The sequence below is a fragment of the Rhinolophus hipposideros genome (genome assembly GCF_964194185.1).
Source record: "Rhinolophus hipposideros genome assembly, chromosome: 19".
In the NCBI taxonomy this organism is placed as follows: Eukaryota; Metazoa; Chordata; class Mammalia; order Chiroptera; family Rhinolophidae; genus Rhinolophus; species Rhinolophus hipposideros.
In genome coordinates, this window is record NC_138065.1 from 24,911,556 (window position 1) to 24,931,596 (window position 20,041).

The 20,041-nt window shown below is 38.4% G+C and overlaps 2 protein-coding genes across 5 annotated transcripts in view; both read right to left on the bottom strand.

The window, feature by feature from the left end:
- Nucleotides 1-752: 752 nt before the first annotated feature.
- Nucleotides 753-3,439, bottom strand: ARMH2 (armadillo like helical domain containing 2). The gene is made up of 2 exons (XM_081026676.1): nucleotides 3,032-3,439; nucleotides 753-1,308 (listed from the first exon to the last, which is right to left on the bottom strand). Exons 1-2 carry the CDS (start codon nucleotides 3,294-3,296, stop codon nucleotides 881-883), a joined length of 693 nt encoding a protein of 230 aa, XP_080882802.1. The 5' UTR covers nucleotides 3,297-3,439; the 3' UTR covers nucleotides 753-880.
- Nucleotides 3,440-3,650: 211 nt separating this feature from the next.
- RIPOR2 (RHO family interacting cell polarization regulator 2) overlaps nucleotides 3,651-20,041 on the bottom strand; it is a 115,293-nt gene continuing 98,902 nt past the window's right edge. For all 4 annotated transcript variants that reach the window (XM_081026656.1, XM_081026657.1, XM_081026659.1 and 1 more), the window contains 4 exons: nucleotides 17,449-17,651; nucleotides 11,605-11,688; nucleotides 7,665-7,755; nucleotides 3,651-5,369 (listed from right to left, as the gene is read on the bottom strand). In XM_081026656.1, the coding sequence (XP_080882782.1) occupies nucleotides 5,269-5,369; nucleotides 7,665-7,755; nucleotides 11,605-11,688; nucleotides 17,449-17,651 (479 nt within the window). In that variant the 3' untranslated portion in view covers nucleotides 3,651-5,268. The remainder of the gene's footprint in view (nucleotides 5,370-7,664; nucleotides 7,756-11,604; nucleotides 11,689-17,448; nucleotides 17,652-20,041) is intronic.

Below are 20,041 nucleotides of genomic sequence, written 5' to 3' on the forward strand. Positions count from 1 at the left end.
ATGAAAGCGTATGTGCATGTGAAGACTAGTCTGCAAATTTTCAGTTTTATTTGTAATAGCCAAAATGTTCATCAGCAAGTGAATGAATCAACGAATTGTGGCATATCCATACATTGGAAAACTGCTCAACAATAAAAAAGTGATGATTGGTGTGCATAACCTGGATAGGTTTCAATGATGTTGAGAGAAACCAGGTAAGAGTACCTACTGTATGCTTCCATTTAAGTAAAATAAAACTTCGAACTGTAGTTTGAGAAAAGGGAGTACATGTCTAGGAATGTCGGGGTGGTTTTGGGGATGGATTTCAAGAGGAAACTTGGGGGATGGATATTAAGTTTCTAACACCTGGGAACTGACCTTAGTTGATGAAAAATTTGTTAGAATTTAAATGATGAGTCTGATTTTCAATTAGATATCAAATGTCAACAAATGTCGGCCTGGTGTGCAATAGGATCATACTATGTTCTGGTAGACAGAAAACGATCTCAGCCCCAAGATATGGCAGCTGGAAGACCTGCACTGAAATAGGGCTGAAAGGATACAAGTGGGGCAGCAGTCAGTGTCCACTACAACAGGTTGGGTTAGGATTTGGCATTTCTGGGTGTGTTGGCTTAATGTCATCTAATCCAAATGAACCATTGCTCTTCATAGTTCTATAGGTAATACATCTTCCCGTGAATTCCCATTTTATAAAATTAATTTCCATGAGGTAATTTTAAACTGCTTTTCATATGTTTGGTTATTGCAGTAACTGGAAATTTATATGGAAGTTTTCAGCTACTTAAAAGAAAATACTGAAGAGTCATATATTGACTTTTATTATTTATTTCAATTTTCCAGTGTTGCAGATAGCTGCGTCATGGAACTGGATTTAGAGAAGTTAATTCCTGTGAAAACCGATTAGGAAATACAGTACCTCAGCAAAATTCTCAGGCCATGCAGTCCAATTCTCACTAGCCAACATCTGCAGATGATATTTTAAAGTGCTGCAGTCTTTAAGTTCCTGCATGCAAGACAAGTTATTGCATGTCATGACAGAGAGGACGTAGCAAGTCCAAAATTTAACCAGGAGGTGGTTGTTGATTTCACTTTTGATGGTAGACTCAAGTCTGTTATCAAAAATACCAGTCAGAATGGGAATAAACTGCAGATGTTTGGCTCTTTTCTGGTTGACAGGGTTTAAGTAACACCAACATGCTACACTCTGGAGCAGCTGGATTTTTATTTTTGGTGCCATATTGTGATTTTGCAGCAAGTGAGCTACTTCTTTCATGTACTCAGCTGCAAATTTCCCAGCAGTTGGTCCTCCTGTAAAACAAGTATTTGCATTTTCAGAAGTTTTTGGTATATTTAGTAAGCTAGTGACATGCTGTGTTCATGTGTTCATATTCTTGTTGCTATATACTGACACTTTGGATACTTGGAGTTTTCCTCTTTTTCCCCCGTCTTGTGTGCTGCTGTGAGGATGAGAAAATGTGTGTTGCTAAGAGTCATATGAAAAGCACTGAAAGATTCCTGCCTGCCAGTTGTCTTTCATGAAGCATTCAGGAGTCCGTATTTCAAGGTGAAGGAAACCTGGCTGGTTCACCTAGCAAATCTCCCTCATTCCTGATTCTCTGCCTTCAGTATTTGAAAAAAATTCCAGAGCATTAGAGCAAACAAAACCAAAAGGCTGAGATGCAAAGCTGGATCTAGCATAAGAGGTTTTTCGTGAGTCCATTGCTCTGCCATTCTCATTCTTACCCATTCTTACAAATTTCTAAACCCAACTCTTGCAGATCTAGGACCAATATGACCTTACAAAGTTTTCCTTGCTTTGGTTACTGACCTAACCTGGTCCTGGACTCTACTTTCATTATATAACTGCATCTCAGAACTTCCTAGTTCAAATCTCAAACTCCAAGAAGGCATGGGATGAAGACTAGATGGTGAGGAGTAGCTGCCATAGTTGGCCAGATTCTAGGCACTGGAATTTTGACCGGGATTGGATTTCTCTTACTTGCACTACCACTGCAAAATTACCGCGATCCCAAAAATGTTCTAGTCAACAAGCCCTTTCCTTCCCACCAGTACAGCTAAATCTAAATAACATAAAGGGTTCTGATCCTTTTATAATTAGCTAGCTCTTCCCCTAAATGGGAATACAGCTATGTAAGAAACTGAGTCTGCCTGGTGTGGTGGGTGTCATTTACCCCTCCTTTACATGGGAGTTCTGTGTTTGCTGTATTCTCTCTAGCTCTGTGCCAGTGGCTCTCAGCCATTTTGGCACCTAGAACCCCTTGGTCCTTGAAAACAGCAGTTGTTTTCTCTCATGGATACCATTCTTTGAAAGATTTAGTCTATCAAACTACATCTAAGTAACTCATTTTCCCATTAAAAAAAAAGATCTTATGACACAGCTACCAACCGGAGCTTCTAATTAGATGTAGTTAAGGACTATAAAATTTCATTACATATCCTGAAATTTATTAGGAGTGAGTTTGGATTTGACAATCATTAGAGTGGTGTGTGTTAAAATCTCTTACCACTTAATTTTCTAGCCAAGTATATATTCATCGTTGCTTTTCACAGATGCACCTATTGGCTTTCCTGGCAGGTGTTTTAGGAGCATTAAGTTCTTAATGATTTTTCTAAGCTATTTTCTCTGTAATGCAGTTTTACAAGTTAAAAAAATCAAGTAGTTTTACGCTATTGGAATCACATTGCTAGGTTGGAATTATATCAACTTAGTGTAGATTCTTGGATTTTTTATGATAATGAGAACTTTGATAGTCAATTCCAGTATATACTATATTTTTAATAAAAGTGGGAGAACAATCAGTATTATTTGACAGATGCGTTCTTTTAAAACATGAAATCCTTGAGGAGAAAATAATTGGTAATATCTTTGGTGGTACAAAGACAAACTAATAATTTAGGCAAAGGAAATGTCATTGGAATTTTAAGAGTAGAGCTATGAAAATCACTAAGTGTTATAACAAGCACAAGGATTTTGAAACCCCTATTTTAGCACAGCTGGTTAAGTCGGTACCTGTGAAGGTCAACAGTCCGATTCTATAGGCGGCTTGAGCCCTCTTCTCAATGGCTAGAGATTTGTTCTTCAACATATGGCCAAGTACTACAATTTTTTCTTTGTGAAAAATACTCTCAGCTGGAGGGATATGTTCTTCCTCTTTCTTACTGAAAAGGACCTTAACAGTGATACTACAGAATCTCTGGAGGCACTGATACAGCCCCACAAAATACTGATAAATCTGAGTCCAAACTTGCACATAATAAACACGGGTCTTGGCCATTGTGTAAGAAAGGCCAATGGTGCTTCGGTTATACCACTGGCAGTAACAGAACAGTCAAGAACTCTGGAACGCATCACTTAGCAACACAATAGAATGGAATACACAAATCGGGGAAGTACTGTGTGCTGGGGATTTCGGCTGGGAACACGTGCCAATAATGTGCTTTTTACCCTCAAGGAGTGCAGTTTCATTTTTCTCCAATTAGTCTTACAAAAAATCGGAGAAGTGAATATTATCCTCATTTATAGATGAAGGAATTTCAAGGTAAGAATAAATTCAAATTAAGAATAAGGTGTAGTGTGTTGTGTGTATACTAACTCAAAGGCATGTGAAAAAATAAAGCAGACTGTACATGAGACTAGTAATTCAAAAATAATTTTTAACACATGATTGAAACTGGTGAATACAAATGCCACAATACTAAAAGCACCCCCTTAAACCAAAATAAAATGCAGAAGTGAATACAAAAGATAATGGAGTTAATTATTCATGCAATATTCAAAAAATAAACCAAACAAAATACTAATGTTTGTGATTTGACTTTCTATAAAAAGAACCATTTCAACCAACTATAGACTGTACAATGTACTTTTGAAATGAAGGATATATGCATATATATAATATTTATAAATATACAAACATATACACATAACTTCACAGTTAAAAAGACTATTTGCCAGGAAGCCTGGCAAACAATTTTCACTTCAAAATGAGTTGTTTTTAAAGGTCTTGCTAAAATGACATCTAAATGGTATTTTATACAAAAACATCCAGAGTAGTTATTATTCCACAGTTTGGTCCACTCACACATATTATTTTGATATCTTGGCATATCCCACCTCATATACTCTTAAGAGGAAGAAAAGTTATTTAATAGGAGCTACTGAACGGTCTTATATTTTATTTAATGGACTTGATACCTTGATTCGAGCAATTAATTGAAGCTATTATTTAACTATTTGGCCCTATTTGGCCAAGGGATCCTTGCAGTGGGGAGTGACCTCACTTCGGGTAGTAACTATACCTCAGGGCGGTCTTCTTCCTAATCTCTTGGTAACCTTTACAGAAGCAAGGACCACTTTTAATGTCCGTCTGCTCCGCTCCATCCAACTTGGTATTCTTCCACCTCAAAGAGCATCCCAGCTTTCTGAATAAATGGCTTTTGGTTTTGATTAGTCTTAGCAGCAAAATACCTCTATTGTAAAAGTATTAGGTTGGTGCAAAAGTAATCGCGATTTTTCCAATTTTTAACCTTTTAAACCACAATTACTTTTGCACCAACCTAATATAAAAGCTCTTGTTTATTAAAAAAATTCAAATGTTGCGTCTTTTTTTTTAAATGAGTATGGGTATAATCTTATTAAGGTAGTTCATACTCATCTACCCGTCTTTGTACCATAATGGAAACATGCTTTTGGAATTTTTAGGATGAAGAAAAGAAATAGTGGAGGCTTGAAAAAAATTTAAAAAACATTAAATTCTTACAATGTCATTTTACCAGGTTCTGCAGGCAAATTTTTATTTGAAGAAATTATTTGTGCTTTGCGTTTAAGGTGAAATTAGGTAACTAAGGGGGCCACTGAACCCTGAGAGCACGACAGAAAAACTGCAAGGTATATATATTTATCAAAGTATCACAGGACTGTTTCACCTACTAGAAGAACTTCCAAAAAAGTACAAAGATGGCTATTTAAAAATTCCATACATATTGGATACGACAGACTCTTTCACTAGGTATTGTCAGATGCAATCAATGATGTAATCTAAATTACACACAGCGCTATTGTACTAGCCGAAGGAAAAGTACATGGGTACTGTGAAACCGGACTGAATTCTTTCTATAACATGTTAGATTTCCAGACGACCTCAACAGAACTCTTCAACTTTTAAACACATTTCAGGTAAATCACAGCACCCTCTTGATTAAAGGGGCCATTTGTTAAGACAGCTGTTAGGCAGAACTAACTGATGATTAAAAGGCTGTGGCTATTTCAGTTCCATGACGACCTCCAACTTTAACACAGTCTCGAGGAAATTTGTCCAATTGTTCATATGCCAGCCGCCCATCTTCTCCTGGGTATACAACAGGAAGAAAGAATACCAATTTGAACTTAACTTTTTAATTCATCACTCAGGATAATAAATTAATACCAGTTGCTTAGGTATGGACTACTGTTTTTTGCTAATGTTAGGTTTAGGTAAGGAAAGTCATTTTCTGTTGTTATTAATTATATTGTTTGTATTAGGTAATGTTTTGAAAAACCAGGAACTTTTGAGCTAATGCCAGAGACTAAAAGAATGCCAGGGTGTGAAACAAAATAGAACCTGTGAGCATGTGATGTTAATGATTTCACATAATAGATTTATTCCTGAGAAGCCACATGGATTATATTTTAAGTGCATCAGGGATTTCAATATGACTGCTCTTTGACTTCAGTGCATTGAACTTTTACGTAACTTTTACTTCTATACATTATATGACCTTTCATATCATATCATATATATATTATACATAAATGATCTTTCATAAAAGATATATATAAATGATATATATAAAAGATATATATATATATATATATACTTTCATAAAGTATATATAAATGGTCTTTCATAAAAGTCAAATTTAGGCTTTCAAACTTTACCTAAAAAATTACCCTTTGTAATGTAAACGTGGTGATGTCTACCACCAATAGCTAGTTCAGTTTTGTCAGTAGTACTATCTTGAACAGCCAATATGTATTTGTAAATTATTTGAATGTTTTGTTCTATTTTTCTTATTTAAAAAAATTATTAGAAAATGGGAAAATGAAGTACAGAAAACTAGTGGTAAGAAGCAGGCCACTACATTTAATGCAAGTGAGACAAAGATGGAAATAATTAGTTGTGCTCAATTGGAAGTTTATTGTGAAAAAAGAAAAAAGTAAAAAGATTCATGAAATGCTGGAAATACAGCGATATTAGTGGGTTTTAGAAAAAGAGTGTAATCATGGATTTTATAATCTATTGTAGTCTCTGGAAACAGAAGCCTTCCAGTAAACCAAAAGTCTGAAAGAATCACTTAAGAGGCTTTTAAAAGTCACATTGCAGAGGTGCACCTCACACCAACAAAAGCAGAATCTTTGGAAGTGGACCAGGCATGGGTATATTTTAAAGCGCCCCTGGTGATTCAGCCATGATTTGGTGATGGGACAGGGCATGGGGGCTGGGTGCAGGTAGCCACGTATGTAAAGAGCTAAGGTGAAGCAGGTTTGTGACTACTGGAGATGTATGTGCAGCTGAAGTGACTTGGGCACATTCAACAGGCGTCAGCTTCCTTAGGTTACACTGGAAATAGACACATGGTTGACTGTGCTTTATAAACATCTGGCTAACCTTCATTGTTATTTCAGAACACGAAGGAATAAAAAGAACTCAAACTAATAATACCTTGGGCACATTTTTAGAGAATTAAATAATTTCTATGCCGAATATAGCCATAATGAATAACTGTTTTATCCTTTAAACAAACATGCTGGCTAAGATTTCTGTGCCTGGAATGTTATATTCAATAGCAGAAAGAAGCCTTATTGAACTGGTAATTATACGAAAGAAAAACTAACAATGAATGTGATTTTTCACGGTGATTATAAATGCTAGGAGATTCTCCCTTACGTTGTTAAACTACTAGAGTCAAAGTAGGGTGGCTTTTTTCCAACTACTATTGACCAAATTATAGTTGAGGACTTGTAGGAGTCTAGTTTTTACACTTTATGAGTATGTTGTAGTAGTAAAATTATTTATAACAACTATTTATATTTTTTATGCAGAGTTTAAAAAGCCTCTCTCTACCCTCCCAACTCCCCAAAAGAATAAAAGTATGAAACCTGCTAAACGTGAACCTTTAGAAAGTGAAGGGGAAGATTTATGTGGATATTCCAGAATAAAATGAATACTTCAATTCTTTTGTTTGGCGTCAGGGATGAGGTGGGATGGCCAGCGGGGTAATCAGCGGTTAACCCTAGAGTTAGGGTGAGGTGGTGACACCTGGGGGATTGCTGCCTCCTGGGAAACCTCAGCCAATCATTGTCTTCCAGGTGGTGTCAACCGCAATCTGGTCATCCAATTTGGACTCCTGATTAGGGTTTGATGTCTATGTTCTTGAGTCCAAATAGTGCACTGATCGACGAACAATATAGAAAGGCTTCACAGAGCAGTCCTCACCCTCAGCCTCCAGACAGAACAGGAGCTGGAGAGAGACTAGAAGGATCAGTTCTACTTTGTATGTGTGTGCGTGCCCACAGATAGCCATAGGGAGAAGATTGCTAAAACAGTACACATGAAACTTCTCCTAACAGTTCCTTTTGAGAGTGAAAAGTAAACAAAACTCACCAAGAGACAAGAGAGTTTCTGAGGCGACATTTCTGATTTCTTCAGCATCAGACTGACACAGGGTTACCAGCATTTTAATGCTTTCGGTAGCCTACAGGGAGAAAACCATTAAAATTGTGTTCTGACATATGTATCTGGGGTTGCATGAGACAGCATTTCAGAGGCGGTGGAGACTTTAAAACCATCTTACCCAGGGTTCCCAAACCTAGCTGAGTGTCAGGAGCTCTTGTAAAAGTACAGGTTCCTGGGTGCTACTCCAAGATTACTGTATTAGAATTTCCTGGGATGGAGCCCAGGACTCGTTCTTGCAGGAGCTCTGATCAGCTAAATCCCTCATTGCACAGAGGACTCCAGGCCTAGAGAAAGGGAGTGACTAGCTTGCTTTTTCAAAGTAGAATCCATTTCTCGTGATTTTTTTTCACTGTATCTCACTGCTTTCAAAACATCTCTAATTTAAGAATTCCTAATATTTAGCTTGTATGCCATTCTAGAGAAGGAGAATAAAGGTCAACAATGGGAATTCTCCTATTTGTTTATTCCACATTTATTGAGCACTCTATGAAGCAGGCAGTTCCTAGGTGTGGGGGATTCAGCCACAGATAAGACACAGTCCTGGCCCACAGGAGTTCACGGTCTAGGAGAGCAGCAGATTGTTAAACAAATAAAATAATTACTACAATGAACAATAGGCTGAGTTGGGGTATGAGTGAAGAACACAGAAACATAATCTGGTCTGCTTAGAGAAATTTTAATGGAGGAAGTAATATGTTAGAGGAGTTAGCCATGTGTGAGCATGTGGTGTACGTGTGTGTGTGTGTGTGTGTGTGTGTGTGTGTAGAGCATTAATTATGAACACAAAATGGACTCTTAATAATTTTGATATCTCTGTCAGTCATAAAGTGACAGTTTTGCCAGTGCATCCCGTGAAAGGCATACCCAGTGAATGCCCTAACCAGATAACTTCAGACACAGTGTGAAGTATGACCATCTGGACCGCTGTATTGGACTGCTGATGAGCTTTACTGGACTGCACATGGGTGCACTGCACCCAGTCTTGAGCATAAAATCAGAGCTCAGACAGCCCATCACTCAGGCGGCAAGTGACAAGTGACAGCTGCCACCTGCATGTGTCTTAGACGGAGCGCTTGAAACCTTGCCTCCTGACCGTCTCACCAGCCCGGCCTGTCACCCAACGCTACATACCCCAGCACCGCAAGGACTCTCGCTGAACACCGGACTCTCATCCTTCTTTTGTAAGACTGTTTACCTTGCCTAACCCTGTTGCTTTCAAACCTGTGTGACCCTCTTGTGTGACACCGCTCTATCTTGACTACTGGAGGCTATCTTCTGGCCGGAGCCTTGGTTAATGCCTGTGGGAAATTGAGTCAGTAGGTCTAGATCCATGATTTTATTCTAATAAAGTCTGACATTGTGGAAAGACACAAATGTGTGTGAGACTGCTACTTTGATAGCCACATCCCGTTCACAACAGTGTGTTTGGAGGTGGGGAGAAGGAAACAAATTCTAGGCAAGGGGACTAGCTTGTGACAGGGGCCAAATCAAGGAGGGCCTGATAAGCCACAGTAAGAATTTTGGATTTAATGCTAAGATCATGGAAAGCCATGTTAAGAGATTTAAGCAGGATTTGTATTTTATTTTGAGCATTCTAATTGCAGTGGAGAGGATGGACTGAAGGGCGTTCAGACTAAGGAGGCAAGAGAGATTGGTAGAAAGGGTGTTCAAATCCAGGTGAACAGCGTGGGAATAAAGAGTGGATCATACAACAAACTCCGTGTTGTATGATCCACTGAGAAACAGAAGACTGGAGGTGGGAGTGAGATGGATGGATTTGAGATGACTTCCTAGTGGGGATATCCAACAGAAAGCTGGATAATAGGACAGGAAGACCTGCACAGAAAATGTTGGGAGTTATTAATTAGCATATAGATGATAAAGACACAGGCGTAGATGTTACCCAGGGAGAATATGTGGAGGGGGAAGAGAGCCTGGCAGTGTCACTATCAACAGCACTATTTAGAGCAGGTCGAAGAAGTAACTGCCTGCTACAAAACCAAATGTTCTTGCAGAGATTTTGAGGAGTTGATAATGGGTGACAAATTACGGTTTTCTTTCGAGGAAGAAAGCTAGGCCTATGAAGTGGTAGTGGCAGTGCTGGATGCCAGAACATGGTGAATTGGAGTGTAGATGCTGGGTTATTTTAACCCAGTGAGACAGATGGGGACTTAACATTGAAGGGCCACTTGATTTGAGGACTTCAATCTCAAGGTTGTTTCCAGTTTGATAATAGAAAAGAAAAATGTGAGGTGTCTGCTTGCTATCATTAATTTTTCCCTGACAAGTTAACCAGTGTTGATTGGCTTGGGTGGATGAAGACCTGAGTCTGCCCTGGTATTCACAGCATGCTGCACAGACCCCACTGAGTTGGAGGGTTGGCGATGGTTTAGAAAGAGGTCTTTTAATCAGCCCAAATGATCCTATCGTCTTGGAGAAAGGGAAAAAGGGGAGGAATTGGTTCTCCCAGACTTAGGATATGCTAGAGTTTAATATTGTAGTTTTTACTGTAACCTGTGCGGCGTGAAAATCCACAGCACAGATACAGATCACTGTATCCTCATGTCTTAATTTACACTAATTCTGTATCACAGCTATCATTACTAAGATGGGACTGTATGTCAGGAGAGCACCCAAATAAATAGCAATCACTGTGGATTTTTTTGGCCATGGGAAAGTAAATTTTTGACCAAGTAACAAAAGGCAAAATATCCCAGAGCTGTTTTTCTTTACAGGTCATTAACTTTCTCTTTTGATGTGTTAATCCCTTTCTTCACTTCCAGACAGGCCTGCAGGACCCCTTGTCCCAAGCACCCATCCAAGATTTTAGCAAGCTCTAAGGTGTGGCCTCCTCATTCTTTTCTCAAGAGTAATTAGTCTTATTTTTTGTGATTAAGGTAGGTTAAACATTAAATCTTGACTACTAAAAGGTAAACTCGTTAATGTTGGGAATTTTCAGTGCTTTCTTTTTTCATTTACATTTTAGCTCTTTCACGAACACCTGACAGTTAAGATTGTAAGCTGCTTAATAAAAAGAGTTCATGGGAAAGAATCTGGAAATTTATTGGTACATTGAGTTTTAGAACTTCTTTACAAATGTTATGTGTCCCTGCTATTTTTTATACACAGTAAATGGTGAAATCATCATGTCATCTTTCTTTTGAGATATGCTTTTCTAGTACTGACCCAGAGGCAAACTAATTCCTTTGGGCTATTGAAAAACATAACTGTTTTCTGAAACATTTTTACTATAATAAAACAAAAACCAAGTCACATTTAGGGGGCCGGCCCCGGGGCTCAGGCAGTTGGAGCTCCGTGCTCCTAACTCTGAAGGTTGCCGGTTCGATTCCCACATGGGTCAGTGGGCTCTCAAACACTAGGTTGCCGGTTCAACTCCTTGAGTCCCGCAAGGGATGGTGGGCTGCGCCCCCTGCAACTAGCAGTGACAACTGGAACTGGAGCTGAGCTGAGCCCTCCACAACTAAGACTGAAAGGACAACAACTTGAAGTTGAACAGCACCCTCCACAACTAAGACTGAAAGGACAACAACTTGAAGTTGAACAGCACCCTCCACAACTAAGACTGAAAGGACAACTTGACTTGGAAAAAAAAGTCCTGGAAGTACACACTGTTCCTCAATAAAGTCCTGTTCCCCTTCCCCAATAAAATCTTAAAAAAAAAAAAAAAAAAAGTCACATTTAGTTTCTGGGAAAAGAAAAATAAAAGGACCCCAAACTAATATACTGTGCAAAAGAGGTGAGAAATGATGCTAAAATGGGCACTTCTACATGTGGAAGGATGTTGTTACTGCTCTTGGCTTAGTCTTGCTTAAAGCTGAACTGGAGGGGCTTTGAGGCTAGGCATTACCTCCAGGCTTTTCAGGGCCAGGCACGCTGCCTTCTGGAGCTGGAGGTCTGTCCTTGTTAGTGCTTCACAATAATAGAGCAAGGCCTGGAAGAGAAGGAAGGACATCATGAGGGCATTTTGATTTGTTTGTGGTTTTAGAGGTATATATCATTTTTAGTACCTGAGATGAACTACACATAAAACAAGATATTTTGCACTACCTTCAGGGAAAAAAATAACACCCCAAAACAAAAACTATTAAAATTCATGTTCATTAGAAATAAATCCATTCATATATAGTTATTTAATCTATGACAATGGAAGCAAGAATTTACACTGGGGTAAAGACAGTCTATTTAATAATTGGTGCTGGGAAAACTGGCCTGACATGCAAAAAAATGAAACTGGACCACCTCCTTACGCCATATACGAGATCGAATTAAAAATGGATTAAAATCTTAACTATATGACCTGAAACCATAAAATTCCTAGAAGAAAATATAGGGAGTAAATTTGCAGACATTGCCCTGAGTAATATTTTTATTGATATATCCCCTCAGGCAGGTGAAGTAAGAGAAAAAATAAACATATGGGATTACATCAAACTTAAAAGTATTTTCACAGCAAAGGAAACCATCGATAAAACAAAAGGGCAGCCTACTGAATGGGAGAAGATAATTGTCAATAATACATCTGATAAGGGGTTAATATCCAAAATTTACAAAACTCCCTCCCATTCAGCTCAACACCAAAAAACACAAGAAACCCATTTAAAAAATGGGCAGAGGACATGAAGAGACATTTTTCTAAAAAGGACATACAGATGCAAACAGACATATGAAAAAATGCTCAACCTCACTAATCATTAGAGAAACGCAAATAAAAGCCACAAGGAGATACCACCTCACTCCAGTCAGAATGACTAGCATCAATAAATCAACAAACAACAAGTGCTGGCGAGGTTGTGGAGAAAAGGGAACCCTCGTGCACTGTTGGTGGGATTATAGACTGGTGCAGCCATTATGGAAAGCAGTATAGAGGTATCTCAAAAAACTGGAAATGGAACTACCATATGACCCAGCAATTCCACTCTTAGGCATCTATCCAGAGAAATCCAAGAAGCTAATTCGAAAAAATATGTGCACCCCTATGTTTATTGCAGTGCTATTTACAATAGTCAGAACTTGGAAACAACCAAAATGTCCATCAGTAGATGACTGGATTAAGAAACTGGGGAGGGGGGTAGCTGGATGGCTCAGTCGGTTAGAGTGCAAGCTCTGAACAACAGGGTTGCTTGTTTGATTCCCACATGGGCCAGTGAGCTGCGCCCTCCACAACTAGACTGAAGACAACGAGCTGCCACTGAGCCTCCAGAGGCAGCCGAATGGCTCAGTTGGTTAGAACACGAACTCTCAACAACAATGTTGCCGGATCGGTTCCCGTGGCCCCTGCAGTTAAAGATTGAAAATGGCGACTGGATTTGGAGCTGAGCTATGCCCTCCACAACTAGATTGAAGGACAACAATTTGGAGTGGATGGGCCTTGGAGAAACACACTGTCCCCCAATATTCCCCAATAAAATTTAAAAAATTAAGATAATTAAAAAATAAAGAAACTGTGGTACATTTATACAATGGAACATTACTCAGCTATAAAGAAGAATGAAATCTTAACCATTTGCAACAATATGGATGGACCTAGAGGACATTATGCTAAATGAAATAAGTCAGTTGGAGAAAGACAAATACCATATGATCTCACTTATATGTGGAATCTAAAGAACAATAAATGAGCAAAGTAAACAGACATAGTCTCAGAGGTATAGAGGAAAAACTGATAGTTGCTAGAAGGGAGGGGTGGTGGAGATGAGGGAGAAGGCGAAGGGATTAGACAGCATAAATTGGTAACTACAGTATTGCCATGGGGATATGAAAGAGTTTGGAGAATATAATCAATAATGTAAAGATTCTGTAGGGTGTCAGATGGGCGTATGTTTTATTAGGGAGACCACTTCATGGACGGTGTAGATGCTTGACCACTATACTGTACACCTGAAGCTGAAGCTGAATAATATTGTATGTCAACTATAACATATATATATATATGTATATATATACTCATGGGATATGGAGTATATCATAGCATAATAAATGGAATTGTAATAGATATATACGTCAGAGGGGCAATAGATTGGGGAAGAGGGAGTTATCACTTTGTGAGGGTGAACTGTTTAATATTGCATTGTTTTGTACACCTGAAACTAATAAAAAAAATTCATGTTCATTAAAAGAGCTGTCTCTTTATTCAATACATTGATACTTTATATGCTAGCAGGTCACGAACTCTGGAGAATATGAAGTTGGAGGATGCAAAGTTATTAGTCCGGCTTTTAAGAGACCCTAGGGTCTAGTAGAACTGTTAAGACTTTTTAGAAGGAACTGCAGAGAAGAAACATTAGAAAATGTTTCCATAAGAAAGCTACAAGATGCTCTCACTCACAGAAGAGAGTCACTTACCCTGGAGGTCAAAAACCAATTGATGGTAGCTATGCAAAAGTTGAAGTGAAATGGGACATTTATTATTATGATATTCATAATAGCCAAAAAGTGGAAACAAGCCAAATGTCAACCAACTGATGAATAAAGAAAATGTGGTCTGTTCCTACAATGGAATATTATTCAGCATAAAAAGCAATGTTCTGACACATGCCACAACATGGATGACCCATGAAAACATGCTGGGTGAAAGAGCAAGACATAAAGGCCACATATTATGTGATTCCATGCATATGAAACATCCAGAATAGGCAAATTCATAGAGACAGAGGACATATCAGTGGTTGCCAGGAACTGGAGGGAGGGGGGCAATGGGAATGACTGCTGATGGGTATAGGATTTTTTTTCGAAGTGATGAAAATGTTCGGGAATTGGTTTTGGTTTCAATATACTAAAAATCTGAGTTATATACTCCAAAGAGTGAATATTATCATATGTGAATTGTATCTCCTCTCTTTTCAGTGGGGGTGTGGGTAGTTGGCCCCCAGAACAGCCTTTTGAGCTAATTTCACCAAAAGACCAGAACTTTGTAAGAAAGAACAATATGGGGCCGGCCCGGTGGCTCAGGCGGTTGGAGCTCTGTGCTCCTAACTCCGAAGGCTGCCGGTTTGATTCCCACATGGGCCAGTGGGCTCTCAACCACAAGGTTGCCAGTTCAATTCCTTGAGTCCCGCAAGAGATGGTGGGCTCTGCCCCCTGCAACTAAGCTTGAACACGGCACCTTGAGCTGAGCTGCCGCTGAGCTCCCGGATGGCTCAGTTGTTTGGAATGCGTCCTCTCAACCACAAGATTGCTGGTTTGACTCCCGCAAGGGATGGTGGGCTGTGCCCCCTGCAACTAGAAAACAGCAACTGGACCTGGAGCTGAGCTGCGCCCTCCACAACTAAGATTAAAAGGACAACTTGACTTGGAAAAAAGTCCTGGAAGTACACACTTCCCCAATAAAGTCCTGTTCCCCTTCCCCAATAAAATCTTAAAAAAAAAAAAAAAAAAAAAAAAAAAAAAGAAGAAAGAAAGAAAGAGCAATATGGAGTTCATGCTTTTAGACCAAAATGGTATTAGAATGGACTATCTTTTTATCAGCACACAAATGTCCTACTGTACCCTAGCTTAGGTAATGCCTTAGGAAACGTAAACTCTTTTTAGAGTTCAACATTTGACCTTTCCATGGACAAGAAGAGGCCAGGTTTAATTTCTTGAGCCTATCTGAAGGTTGATGTAAGTTAGTTTCTAGAATGACTGTTCAAACTGTAAGGTGCTCCCAGAGGACCAACCCCTCTGCTTGGACTGGGCCCCAATGTGCATGAATTTTAGATGCCTGTTACTCCTGGTGGCAGTTGAATTTTTTTTTCACTGACCATTTTATTTTATTTTTTAAAATTAGTTTCAGGTGTACAAAACAATGTAATAGTTAAGACATTTCTACCCCTCACAAAGTGATAACCCTCCTCCCCCAATCTACTACCCCTCTGACATCTTATACAGCTGTTACAATTCCATTGACTATATTCCTTATGCTGTACTCCACATCCTGTGATTATGTATATATTAAATTATAGTTGACATCCAGTATTATTCACCTTCAGCTTCAGGTGTGCCGTGCAGTGGTCAGACACCATCCATGAAGTGGTCTCCCTAATAAGACAAGTGTCCATCAGATACCCTACAAAATCTCTACAACATTATGGATTATATTCCCCAAACTGTCTTTCATATCCCTGTCGCAATATTGTGACTACTAATTTGTACTTTCTAATCCCCTCACCTTTTCCCTCATCTCCACCCCCTCCCATCTAACAACCATCAGTTTTTTCCCTATATCTCTGAGACTGTTTCTGATTAGCTTGTTCATTTATTCTGTTCTTTAGATTCCACATATGAGTGAGATCATATAGTATGTGTTTTTCAGATTGACTTTTTCACTTGGTGTAATGTTCTCTAGGTCCATCCATATCGTTGCAAATGGTAAGATTTCATTCTTCTTTATGGCCGAGTAATGCTCCATTGTATAAATGTACCCGTTTCTTAATCTAGTCATCTACCGATGGGCATTTCAGTTGTTTCCATGTCTTGGCTATTGTGAATAGCGCTACAATAAACATATGGAGTGCATATATTTTTTTCAAATTAGCATTTTGGATTTCTCTGGATAGATACATAAGAGTGGAATGGTCATATGGTAGTTCCATTTCCAGTTTTTTGAGATACCTCCATACTGCTTTCCATAGTGGCTGCACCAGTCTACAATCCCACCAACAATGCACGAGGGTTCCCTTTTCTCCACAACCTCGCCAGCACTTGTTGTTTGTTGATTTATTGATGCTAGTCATTCTGACTGCAGTGAGGTCAGGCTTTTATTTGCGTTTCTCTAATGATTGGTGAGGTTGAGCATTTTTTCATATGTCTGTTTGCCATCTGTATGTCCTTTTTAGAAAAATGTCTCTTCATGTCCTCTGCCCATTTTTTAATTCGGTTGTTTTTTTGGTGTTGAATTGAGTGAGTTTTTTATGAATTTGGGATATTAACCCCTTGTCAGATATATCTTCTCCTAGTCAGTAGGCTGCCCTTTTGTTTTATTGATGGTTTCCTTTGCTGTGAAAAAACTTTTTAGTTTGATGTAATCTCATATGTTTATTTTTGGTGGAAGTTGAATTAAGCCAAGGAAGAGATAAACTATCTCTTCCCTAATGATGAGAGTGGTGGCTTTAAAATGAAAAATATTCTAACTCTGACTCAATAGTCTGATGACTTGACCCCAAACTACTCATAAAATGTTTGTGTGTGAATACACACGTGTATGTTCACTATAACATTTTTCAGAGTTGGAAATTACACAAATGTCCATGACTATGGAATAAGAAAATAAATCATGGGATATGCATACCCTGAAAGGCCAATAATCTATCAAATAGAATGAAGTAGATCAATATGAAGTAGAATATCAATATGAAGTAGATCAATATGAAGTAGACATGGAAAATAGCCACGACATATTACATTTAAAAAATCAGTTACACAACAGAACAGTATAATCTCATTTAAGAAAAATAAGTACATATGTTAGCATATAGGTATATAGAAAAAATCTGAAGAAATATACACTAAGTTTTTAATAGTTTTCTCTGGGGGCTGGACTTGTATGTACTTAGCTATTACAGCATATTTTTGTAGTTTAAATTGTTTTACAGAATATATATTACTAATAAGCGGAAGCAAATTATTTTTATAAAATAAAAATGGCAAAATATTAATGGTAATGACAGGAAATTAAGCACGCTTTGGGCTTGATGGCCATGATTTTGTGTCCTACCTTTTCCCTGAAATGCTCGTTCCTGGCAGCTGCTGCCAGGTAGAGCCTCACAGCCTCCGTGACTCCATTGTTATCCCCAGCTAAGAGGAGAGCCAGCGTTCTGAGTACCTCCTGCTGGGCCGGGAGGCTGCTGGGTGCAAGGCCACTCATGGCCTGGAGCAGTTTTTCATCTCTTAGTGATTGCAGAGTCTGCACTATGGAAACTGGAGTGAAAAGAAAACAGCATTTACCTTCTGACAGTAAAGTAGCGAGCTCATTCAAAATGTAAATGAGACTCAAGTATATACATAATAACAGATCCAGGTACATATGAATGATAAAGGTGATGTTTCCAAATAGTGAGAAGAGGACAGATTATTCAAATAACTACATTAAGGTAAATGACACGTTTCCCAAAAAATAAGACCTAGCTGGACCATCAGCTCTAATGTGTCTTTTGGAGCAAAAATTAATATAAAACCGAGTATTATATTATATTACATTATAAGACCTGGTCTTATATTAAAATAATCAAAGGAATTGATTATTAAAATAAGACCGGGTCTTATATTAATTATGCTCCAAAAGATGCATTAGAGCTGATGGTCTGGCTAGGTCTTATTTTCGGGGAAATACGGTGGCAAGTCATAGGAGAAAAAGGTGAAGGTGGAGCTCCATCGCATAATTGCTACTAAAATAACTTATAGATGAATTAAATAGTCAAATGTAAAAACACATAGTGAAGAAAATACAAGTAAATACTTTACAGTCTTCTTGATGGAGCAAAATCTGTTGTCTTTGTCTTTTAGTCACCTCCGACAAAACCCTAACCCTGAGTAACCCCAACTCTGAGTTCTCTCTGTCTGCATTCAGGTAACTGGGCTCTGATGGAATCCAGTTAGTTGATTAGAAAATGATTAAAAAATAGGATTTTTAGTCCCATTTGGACAAACTGACCATGTTCCATGACTAAGGAATGTATGCTAATCCCTAACTAGATTTCCAGCATGGGCATCCATGAGCCACAAAAACATTAGGTAAGAGTGTGTTTGGTCAGTACAGATGGGAAAATATAAGCAAATATTCACGTTCTGTCAATAGAACAGCATCTGTGTGTTATTACACAACGGACAAGTTTGTGAATTAAAGATTTTTTTGATTTAATTTCTTTCCTATTTCTCCTGCTGTGGATGTTCTGGTAATTTCACTGCTTTATAAAAAATACACTAGTGAAAACAATCTCGAGATAGTATTATGTATAACAACTAAATAAATAACGGGAAACAATCTAAATGTTCAATAATCAAATATATTAGTATACATTCAAATGTAACGATATTGTACAACTAAACTAAATATTTAAAAGAATTAATAACATGAGATATAACGACAAATAAAAAACAGGATGTTATATTCTATAATGCACAATCACAATTTTGAAATTTAAAATCCAGGCATATTCAACTCAAAAATACATTAAATTTTTCAAAGTAGAAGAATGGGTGATTTGAACTTTTTTCTCTATACTTCTCTATGTTTTCTAAATTTTCTTATAATGATGGCCTTTTCCTTTCATAAAGAAAGAAAAAAAAAGACATGGAAATGTCTAGGGTTTTTTTCTGTTTCATTCTCCATTCCTACTGATAGGTGAGTAGTTGCTCCCTGGAGCCCTGTAAAAAGAAGCTTAGAGAAATCAACTGCCAGTGATGGAAAATGAGTAATATAGAAATTCACTCAGAAAATTGATTCAGACTGTGACAAATTTAGAATAAAAAAATGAAGGATATAGTAAAATGAGACCCTGTGTTCCCAAGACAGTGTCTCCTGCCTTGGCTTTCTCATTCTGCTGCTCTGAACTAGCCTTTGTATTCTCAGGAGCTGGGCACAGACCTGAACCCTGTTTAGGCTACTGTGGCACTGGGTGGAGGAAAATTTTCTTCTCACTGTGATGCCAACCACTGTGCTGGACATGTTGTTGCAGGGCTTAACATCCTGGAAAGAGAAGGGCTGAGCCTAGGTCTGGACCAGCCACACTGCTGCCGCCTGGGGCTGTGCCAAACTGTCCTGTCCCAAAGGACACACAGCTCACTCCTCCCGTTCCCTTCACCAGTACTGTCAGGTCTCAGAGGATTTACAGAGCATACACGTGGGAACCAGATACAGCCCCTCACTGCCTGGCTGTTTCCCAAAGAAGTTTTAACTCATTGTAGATACTGATTTTGTTTCTAATATGTGAAGTACCCCATAAGAAGGCAATAATGAGCTTTATTGCCACACCCCAACATTGGTGCCGTTTTCCTCATTCCCTGGATATACAGCCTTAGATTTGGTTTTCCATCTTTCCTTTCCCTTCCCAATGTGTCTCTCTTTCCCAATGAGGCTCTCTTTGGAACCTCATTTCTGCTTATTATTATGAAACCACCACCAAAATGGCAACATAAAATAGTATTGCCTGTAGGCTTGATCCCATGAATGGTGAATACATTGATGATGGAAAGAAACTACAGTGAGTCTTAAATCATTTACCAGCTTCCTGGTAATGGTATACCGTGCTGGATGGTTGAGATGGTCTCAGTAAATCTCTGGTTCATTGCCAAGAGGCTTACTAATATGA